This window comes from Gossypium hirsutum, chromosome A10 (genome assembly GCF_007990345.1).
Source record: "Gossypium hirsutum isolate 1008001.06 chromosome A10, Gossypium_hirsutum_v2.1, whole genome shotgun sequence".
In the NCBI taxonomy this organism is placed as follows: Eukaryota; Viridiplantae; Streptophyta; class Magnoliopsida; order Malvales; family Malvaceae; genus Gossypium; species Gossypium hirsutum.
Window position 1 is genome coordinate 25631763 of NC_053433.1, and position 10800 is coordinate 25642562.

General features: G+C 33.5%; 1 protein-coding gene across 1 annotated transcript; it reads left to right on the forward strand.

The window, feature by feature from the left end:
* The first annotated feature begins 4014 nt into the window (after positions 1-4014).
* Positions 4015-6397, forward strand: LOC107886605 (pentatricopeptide repeat-containing protein At4g02750). Its single transcript, XM_016810623.2, has 2 exons — positions 4015-6045; positions 6203-6397. Exon 1 carries the CDS (start codon positions 4045-4047, stop codon positions 6025-6027), a length of 1983 nt encoding a protein of 660 aa, XP_016666112.1. The 5' UTR covers positions 4015-4044; the 3' UTR covers positions 6028-6045; positions 6203-6397.
* The last annotated feature ends 4403 nt before the right edge of the window (positions 6398-10800 follow it).

Genomic DNA, 10800 nt, shown 5'->3' on the forward strand with positions numbered 1-10800 from the left:
CATTGAGCAACCTAAAGGTTTTGAAGTTGCTGGACATGAAGACAAAGTGTACAAGTTAAGAAAGGCCCTTTATGGCCTGAAACAGGCACCAAGGGCCTGGTATGACAGAGTTGATGCTTATCTGACCAAGCTTGGATTTGTGAAGAGCCTTAGTGAACCTACTCTGTATGTTAAGAGGTCAGAATTTGAAACCTTGCTGATTGTCTCCTTGTATGTGGATGACTTGTTAGTGTCAGGGAGCAAAGTTGAGCTCATTGATGAGTTCAAGATTCAAATGCAGCAAGTGTTTGAAATGACAGATTTAGGGGTCATGACTTACTTCCTTGGCATGGAAGTTCACTAGTCTGATCGGGGCATCTTCATCAGCCAACAAACATTTGCCTTGAAGATTCTTGGCAAATTTTGCATGCAAAATTGTAAAGCAGTAAGTACACCAGTGGCACAGGGTGAAAAATTAACCAGCAATGGTGATCAGCAAAGGGTTAATGAGAGGCATTATCGAAGCCTAGTTGGTTGTCTGTTGTATCTAACAGCAACCAGGCCAGACATCATGTTTGGTGTTAGCCTGTTATCGAGATTCATGCATTGTTGCAATGAGGCACATTTGAAAGCTGCAAAAAGGGTCCTTAGATACATCAAAGGCACAGCTAACTTTGGTGTAATGTTTGAAAGTGGGAAGGAACTGAAATTAGAAGGTTACTCTGATAGTGATTGGGCAGGATCCCTCGATGACATGAAGAGTACCTCTGGATACTTCTTCACACTTGGATCGGGCATGTTTTGCTGGAGTTCAAAGAAGCAACAAACTGTTGCTCAGTCCACAGCTGAAGCAGAGTACATTGCTGCAGCAGGAATAGTTAATCAGGCCATTTGGCTAAGGAAGCTGCTTCATGACCTTAATGAAACTCAAGATGAAGCAACTGAAATTTGGGTGGATAATCAGTCTGCAGTTGCGATAGCCAAGAACCCTGTGTTCCATGGTAAGACTAAGCATTTTAAAATCAAACTACATTTTGTTAGAGAGGCTGAACAAGCAAAGGAAGTCAGCCTTGTGCATTGCAGCTCAGGGGCACAATTGGCTGACATAATGACCAAGCCTTTAGGGGCTGCTTGATTTGAATCTTTGAGAAGTGCAATTGGAATGTGTTGCATACAGTCCAAGGAGGAGTGTTGAAAGCTGGACTGCAATGCAACATGGAGCCAGAAGCATGCTACTGTCGAGACCAGCAGCTATCGAGCTCAGCTCATTTTGCTTGGCTCGCACGAATGGTTTTTGGACCAAATGAAGCAACTGACATTGCTGTTTTGTTTTGATGTAATTTAGTTTAGTTCAACTTTAACTAGTTTCCAAAGTTAGTTGGATTAAGTTTGTGATTGGATTGATGATGTAAAAGCTGATATGTCAGCTTATTTTGTATTTGACTTAAGCTTGTATTAGTTTAGTTTAAGTGGAAGCAGTTATGTCATTAGGTAACTGTCAAATGAATCAAAATTTGTAACTCTTTTATATATTCAAATTTTGAATGAAAATTGGTAATGTTCAGTTACAATTTGCTGAGTATTCAATTTTGTTCACTGCTTTTGCTTTGCTTTGTTTTCTTTTGCTTCGATACTTCTTGCTTCAGTTTTGCAAATTCTGTTTTGCAACTTTGTTTGATTTTTGCTGCTGCCATTGTTCCTACAAAATCAAGGTGTTCTATCAAGGAAAGTCCAGACAACCATTGGAGATCGGTAACATAGAGATTATCTTCAATATCTGCTCTAAGATTAAGGTACTCCAAACTTGAGAGATTTCCAAGTTGATTAGGGACCAAGCCTCCGAATCCAGCTTTGGAGAGGTCAAGGTGTCTCAAACTCTCAATAGAACCTATGAAGTCGGGAATGGGAATACCTCCAAACCCATTCTGGCTTAAATTCAAATAACTCAAATGCGTTAACTTAAGCAAAGAAGGGTTTATCTTACCTCTTAGCTTAGACCTCTCCATGGCTTCATTTTCAGCATCACTGCCATAATCATCCAGAAGAGGTCGAGGATTTGCAAGATGAGCTCAAGCACATGGGCCGTCACATTGTCACAAACAACCCCATCCCACTGACAGCAATCTCCATGACCATGATGAAGAGACCAAGAGGTCAATCGGTTTGCACCATCTATGATATCATGTTTGAACATGAGAAGGGCTTGGCTCTCACTCTCAATGCAACCTTCATTAATGTTAACGGTTGCTAGACTGAGAAACAAAATTACTAAAAGAACACTCATTGATATCTCAGTTGTTAAAACAATTAATGAAGAAACCAAACTATGGAAGGCAACGTTTATAGAGTTCCTATTTATAGTATCATATCTAACAGTAATGTTTTTAACCATTAGTCAAGCTAGCCAATTACGTTCAATATTCATTTTAAAACTTGGTAGCTTATGTGGAATGTGACAACGAAAATGACAATGGGTTTGAAGTGCTAAAAACAATAGACTAGAAGGGTATGGCTTTATGTATATAGTAATCACACCGTTTTTCTCAACATTTTGGCTTCAAAGTCAAATGCATGCAATTCTTACCCATTTTTTAGTGGACGGGATAGACACGCCCAAAGCTTTAGACTTGATTAAAGTGTAACTGATGACTGTTCCAAATCCAAACGTTCGTGTTTTTTGGTTGGAAAGAGTTTGTTTTACTTCGGACTGCTTTTTCCACACTCATTAGCTTCCCTTTTCTGATCAATTCCGTGATTGTCGTTTCTGTAGAACGTTGGTCGGTGACTAATTACCAATGGATTGTATTTGGCTGAGTTTGGATGTAAATATTAAATTTAAAAAAATGATTTGGATTGACAATTGATGGAGCTTGAGTTTTTAATACAACACCTAACCAAGGACTAATATAGGTAGGGGAAGTGACAAAAAAATTTTTAAATCTGGAATTAAGTTATAAATTTTAATAAGAATTAAAATAAAATTTTATTTTTTTATTGTTTAATATTTTTAGAAATTTTTAAATAATTAAATTAAAATATTATTATTTTTAAGAGTAAAGTGTAATTTTATTATTATTAATTTATAATTTTATAAATTTTAGAAGGTAAAAAACTATAATTTTTCAAGTTTAGGGAGTTAAATCCTTGGTTGCTCCCCTCCCACTGTCCTTGAATATAAGACTTAACCTTTTAATATCAATTATGTAAGTTGAGCTAAGTTTCGACCGATAGATACTTCTTTACTTTAAAATTATACTTAAAAATAGTGGATTATTTTTAAAATATTAAAAATATTTAACTATATTTAAAAATATTTTATTTTATAAATTAATAATTATAAGAATTTGAAATATTAAGTTATTGAAATAAAATTATTTTTAAAATATGAACATTTTAAATATACTTGTTAAAAAGTCATAGCATCATGTTGATTGAGTCTTAATTTGATTGGTATGGACATTGTTGCCAATGCAAGAAAAGGTGGGTTTGAATACATTGAAACATATCATCCTCCTATTTATAGATTGAGGAGAGACTATGGGTAGTTCTATGTGACAAAAAGAACAGTTATGATTAAAACCTATAATAAAATTGATAAAAAAAATTTACAATATCATCTTTAAAATGAAACTTATAAAATACTTTCAAACTTACAAAATACTATTAAAACAAATATTTTTGTACGATAAAAAAATTAAAAAGGAATGAAGTGGGGACCTATTCTTTGCCCTTCTACATCCTTCATTTTAACACAAGATAAAGATCTCATATTGGAGCTTGAACTTTTTTTTGTTCAAGTTAATCCTTTAACTTGAAAATTGTTCTCATATTAGAATTTGAATTAGACAATTATTTTAACATTAGTGCATGAATTTTTTGTCCAAATTAATCTTTAAACTCGGTAATTGTTCCCATAAGGAAGCTTCAACTTTTATTCATTAAACTTTTTTTTTAAAGAAATATCATTAACTAAGTAGGAACAATTGCCAAGTTGGTATCCCAATAACCCAAACTCAATTAAAAACTGGTAGACACGTATGAGGTTCCACGTGAAGTTGAGCACACATGATCGTCAAACCACCTAACAATTGCTCGCTCATCAATTTTTCTTTACCTTTTTCTCACACTCTGCATCTGGGCATGTTATTTTCTAAACTAAACCGAAGTTTTCCAACAAGACTCAGTAGACACTTCTCTCTTTCAGCCCCAACATTCTTAAAAGACAATCAGACATCCATAGCAATCTCAAGTATTAAACCCCACAATTACAGAATTTCCATTTTCATGAAAAATGGGCTTATCCAAGAAGCCCAGAATCTGTTTGACAAAATGCCTCAGAAGAACGTTGTTACGTGGAATACCATGATTCGTGGGTACTTTCTGAACGGGTTTTTCAGTAAAGCCATTGCTATGTTCCAGGAGACGCCAGAACGTGATATTTTTACGTGCAACATAGTGATTTCAGGGCTCATGCATGGCCATGATGTGCAAGGTGCAAGGCAGGTTTTCGAAGGGATGGTTTGTAGAGATGTGGTGACATGGAATGCTATGATTGGAGGGTATTTTATAAATGGAATGTTGGATAAAGGGTTGAAGATTTTTGAGGAGATGCCCGTGAAAGATGTTATATCTTGGAACTTGGTCATTGAAGGGCTTGTGAAATGTGGAAAGCTTGACTTGGCTGAAGAGTATTTTAAAAGAATGAGTTATAGAGATGTTGCTTCATGGACTGTTATGATTTCAGGGCTTGCAAAAGCTGGAAGGATGGCTGATGCTTGTAAATACTTTGAAGAGATGCCAGTGAAGGATGTTCGTGCGTGGAATGTAATGTTAGAGGGTTATGTAGGGTTTGAGTGTGTTGACTTAGCAGAAAGTATTTTTCATGAAATGCCTGAGAAGGATTTGGATTCCTGGAAATTGTTAATAAATGGGTTGGTTAGATGTAGAAGATTAGTAAATGCTTTGGGTTATTTCATGAAAATGCCCACAAAATGTTGTAAAACATTGAACTCAATCTTGTTGGGGTTGATAAGAAATGGACATGTCAAGGAAGGCCATGCTTTTTTGGAGAAACAACCGTATAACAATGTTGCTTCATGGACGAATGTTGTTGTTGGATACTTTGGAATAGGTGAGGTTAGGAGTGCGGTTAAAGTTTTCGAATCGATGCCAATTCGAGATGTGACCGTGTGGAATGTGATGATAAGTGGACTAGGAGAAATTAATTTTGGTGAAGAAGGATCTAAGTTTTTCATCAGAATGAAGGAATCAGGTTTTCACCCTGATGAAGCTACATTTACTAGCATTCTCACCATCTGTTCGAATTTGCCAAGCTTAGACCTCGGAAACCAGATTCATGCACAGGTAGTTAAATCGGGTTTAAATCATTTCACTGCCATTTCAAATGCATTGGTCACTATGTATGAAAGATGTGGCAACATGCACTCTGCTTTGCTCGAGTTCTTATCCATGCAGAGACATGACGTTATTTCTTGGAATTCTATAATATGCGGATTCGCTCACCATGGAAATGCTGAAAAAGCCCTCGAGATGTTTGAGCAAATGAGATTAACTGATGTTAAGCCTAACCACATAACTTTCATCGGTGTATTATCTGCCTGCAGCCATGCTGGTCTGGTTGACAAAGGTAAATACTACTTTGATTATATGAAAAGTAAATGCTCTTTTCAGCCAACAACAGAGCATTATAATTGTATTGTGGATCTGTTGGGGAGATTCGGACTCATAGATGAGGCAATGAGTTTTCTTAATCAAATGAGAGCTGATGGTATCGAAGTTCAGGCTAGTGTTTGGGGAGCTTTGCTTGGAGCCTGCAGAATCCATAATAACATGGAGTTGGGGGTGATAGCTGCTGAGAAAGTTTTGGAAAAGGAACCTCATAACTCAGGCATATACTTAATATTAGCTGAAATGTATCTTTCTTGTGGACGGAGAGATGAGGCCGAGAGCATTCGAGCTTGCATGGAGGAGAAGGGGGTGAGGAAGCAACAGGGGCGTAGTTGGGTTGAGGCAAACAATAGCAGCTAAGAGAACTTGATCATATTGGTGAGCAACTCGAGTTTAGCATTATGATATTTCAATCCTAAATCCAAACGAAGTTAATTCCATTTAAAAAATTTTAACAGGTTTAAAAGTTTTGTAAATCAAAGTTTTCTTTATTCCAACAAGTGATTTCACCATTAAAATCTCTTTATCTTTGCAGTGACCCTATTTATTCTCAAACCAGTGGAGTATTTTCTATCTTTTTCCACGCATTTTAGCTTTCAGTGAAAAATCATGAAAGCTTCTAAGGCAAATCCCAAAGCTCACATTTGTTTAAATCAGCCTTATCAATGGTGATAGCATAGAATTTGGAACTGAGAACGTTTGGTAAAAATATCAAGTTATTAATTCTTCAGCTATAGGGTGGAATTGTAATCCTGAGGATAATTACATTTGTTCATCTTCCTTGATAAGACTTGAAATGTTTTTCATTAAAAACCCTTAATTCAACGATAAAAACCTCAATGAAATCGCTCTATAAAAAAATTGACTTCTTAGTAATTGAAGAAAATAATGAAAGCACAAAACTACAAAGTAAATTCGAAGTTCAAAATGGAAGGAAGAAAGTGGCTCAAGGAAGAGAAAATGAAATGAAATAATGATCAGAAAAGCTTCGACTGTTAAAAATGGAAGGGATTTTTTTTTAAAATACAAGAATAGTAAACTATTTACTTTATTTTATTTTTATTTTGATGGCCCAACCATTAAATTTTTTTGTTTTAGTTATACATTTTTAAAAAAAATTAAATATTTTAGTTACTTTTCCGTTAGCTACCTAACATAAGTTTAACATGGGCCTTTTTTTATTGGCCTAATGATAAATTTAACCTTTCAATATTTGCATATTCTATCAAAACATAATTGTCGAAAATACCCTCAACGTTTATGGATTTTTGGATTTGACCCTTAATCATTCTTTTATTGATACTCTCAACGATACGATTTTTTAAAAATCAACCTAATTTTAACAGTAAATGTGAGTTGGCTGTCAGTCAAACTGCAAGTCAATAAAGTAGTTTATGTGGCGTGCCACATAAGCACGAAGTTATAGAAGACGTCATTTATAAAAAAATTGTTTAACAAATTTTTTTTCATTTTGTTTTTATGTTTTTTGTTCTTCTCCTCTTTCTCTTTTCCCCTCCAGCTGTTATTACAGTAAAAGAGAAACACAATGACCTACCACTATTTTCATCATAGCCCAAAATTGAATTTCATTCTTTCAATTACCCATTTCAATTACATTAAAAATCAAAGCAAACTCATTTCTAAATGAAACATTTAATGGACAAAAAAATGCTTATAATCAAAGAAAAATACAAATTCAACCTTAAATGAAAATGCTAAAAAAGAAAATAAAAACCCCAGAAACAAACATTAGAAACACATGCATTTTAAAACCATAAGAACATGAAATAGAAAAAGAAATACTAATTATTGTTGTAATCCATTTCTTTAGCTTTCCTTTCAAAACTGAACCAAACCACTCAAATTTCACATCTTTTTGTAACAGACAAGTCATCGGAGAAGTTATCATTAAGAACCCTTTTACAAACCTCTGATAATAACAGACTAATTCCAGAAAACATCTGACTTCAGACACATTCTTCGGTGGTTTCCTGTTGACAATAGCTGAAATTTTATTCGAGTCCACTCTGATACCTTCAGTAGATACTATATGTTCAAGGAAACCAACTTCCCGAAGCCAAAATTCACATTTACTGAATTTGACATATAATTGTTTCTCTCGTAGAGTTTGCAACACAACGGCATGTTCATTTTCATCTTGGGAATATACCAGAATATCATCAAGAAACACCACCACAAATCTGTTTAAATACGGTCTGGAAATTCTATTAATCAAATCCATAAATACCATAGGTGCATTCGTCAAACCAAATGGCATCACAAGGAATTCATAGTGCCCATACTTCGTTCTGAAAGCTGTCTTCAGTACATCTGAGTCTTTCACTCGTAACTGATAGTATCCAGAACGGAGATCTATTTTAGAGAACACAGTGGCACCTTTCAACTAATCAAACAGTTCATCAATTTGATGCAATGGATACTTGTTCTTGATTGTAACCTTGTTGAGCTGCCTCAACGATCCTGTAATACCTTGAAAATTTTTACAGTAAGATATTATTCTTGATATAGTAAAATAAGGAAATAAAGAGACATAAAGGGAAATTTTGAGTTATGTTAATATTAAGAAGTATATTATGATATATTAATTCAAGAAAGGACTAAATTGTAAAAGTGAGAAAAGTTTTATTGCACAAGAGTAAATACTCAAAATTTAAGGGGTTAAAGTGTAAATATGAAAAAGTTGAAGGACCAATAGTGTAAATATTTTAAGAGTAGAATGATCTAGAAACTAAGGAAAATGGATGAATTAGGACCAAATTGAATAGGTGAAGAACTATGAGGGACTAAATTGCAATTTTACCAAAATTAAATGATGACTCAAGGATGAAATTTTAAAAGATAATAAAGGGCAAAATGGTCAATTGGAAGAGAGAGAAATCTAGAAAGTAATGATGATGTTGATGATATTTTATGATTATTTAATTAGATATATATTATTTTGATGAGATATTTAGTATTATTTTATTATTAATTATTTAGTATAAAAGGAAGGAAAGATGAAGAATTTTCATCATCTTTACATGCATGCAGCCAACGTTAGAAGAGAAGGAAAAGAAAGAAATTTTCTTTTCTTTACAATTTGGTCCTTCCACCAAAAATTCACCATTTCCACCTAGAAATCAAAAGAATTTCCATTGCTACTAAGAGAGAGAAATGTTAAGGAGGCCATGGGGAGTTAGAATATCAAGTTGGATTCAAGAAATAGAAGCTGGAGGAGAGAGAAAATCAAGTTAAAGATTAGTATCAATAGAACAAGGTAAGTATATCAAGATTCCAATATGTTTTTAAGTTTGTTATTATTGATAAAACATGGAAATAATGTTATAGTAGAGTTTTCTTACATAAGGTCTTATGTTCTTGATATGTTAGTGAAGAGAAAATAAGAGAAAGTGATGAGAAATGGTGTAGAAAAAGAAAATAAGGATGTTATAACATGGTAATTAATATCTTGTACTAAAACAGTATTGGACAGCAGCAGTAGACTAACTTTGAAAAATCACCATAAATTGTATAAATCGAATTTGAAGATTAACAAAATATGAAATTAAATCTCATTAGTCTAGTTTCTCATAGAAGAAACGGTGTAAGCAATAGATTTGTAAATCATGAGATATAATAAATTTTGTGAGACAACAGCAGAATGATTTCGGGTTCCCCTGTTCTAACTTTGAAAAATCATAAAAAATGGATAATCATAATTATGGGCTTAAATTTATATTTTTAGAATCTTGAATGAGTATAGTTTCAATATAAATAAACGGGAACATCATTCGAATTCTTTACGAGAAGATAATTAATTTTTAGTGAAGAAGGGTCACAACTGTCAGACAGCAGAATAGGGGTAACTTTAAAGAATAAACTATACTTATTGACTGAACCAAAAATTCTGAAAATTTTATGGTAATAAGATATATGAGTCTAGTTTCAGGGAAAATTATCGGATCTTAATTTAGAGTTCTATAGCTCCAGATATAAATAATTTAGTGACTATGACATAGATGGACAACTTGAATATTCATAAAAGTAAATAATAAAAATTATGGATAATGTTACTTACAAGTGTGTTTTCTACATTAAGGATGTGGAATGGAGAGGAGGAGGAGGAAAAATATGTATGAATATTCATCTAGCATGGCTAATTTGCATATTTTAGGCTCAGGGACTAAATTGAATAAAAATAAAACTTTATGGGCAATTTTGTAAAAATGTCAGAAATGACCAAATTGCATGAAATGGATTATTTTATTATTTAAATTACAAAATTGAATGAAATTATTAATTTAGTTCAAGATCGGGGGAAAACATGTTTTAGAGATTAAATTGAAAAGTGTTGAAATTATGGAAAATTCTGATATTTTATAGAATTCATGGACTGTTATCAATATATATATATGAGAATAATAGCTGGAAATAAGGATTAAATTGCAAGAATTTTATTTTCCTAACCCTAAGGACGAAATCGTCATTAATTAAAAGTTAGGGGCAAAATGATAGTTTTACCTAGAGCATTAATTAAATGCATTAGAATATGAAATGAATGAAAATGATGATCAAATTTATTTATAAAGATCCGAACGACTCAAATATGAGACTTGATCGTGGAAAAGAAAAGATACCGGATTAATGAAATTATAAACACAAACAAGCAATGAGGTAAGTTTGTGTAACTTGAATTGTATTTTAAATACTTGAAATATGCGATTATGTGATGAAAATATGATTTGAATGTTCAATTCATGATATTTGATAAAATATTGATAATACTCGATATAAATTGAAAATAAATCCCGGTTAAATGAAAGGAAAATTCGATGGATCTCTGAAAAGGAATTGACGGTAAAAAGGATCTAGCCCGGACGGGTGATCCTATCCTGATATAGCCCTCCCGAAGAATACGTGTAAATGGATTTAGCCCGGACGGTTTAGCCTGGACTGGTAATTCAGATCCAAGCTCATTAGAGTAATTGTCGTTGCAGGGGATTTAGCCTGGACTGGTAATCCCGACAATACTCTATGAGTTTATATTACAGGGGATTTAGCCTGGACTGGTAATCCCACTATAAGGATGAGGTTCGCGGGAGTGTGCTCTCTGATATGAAATGTGTAAGACCA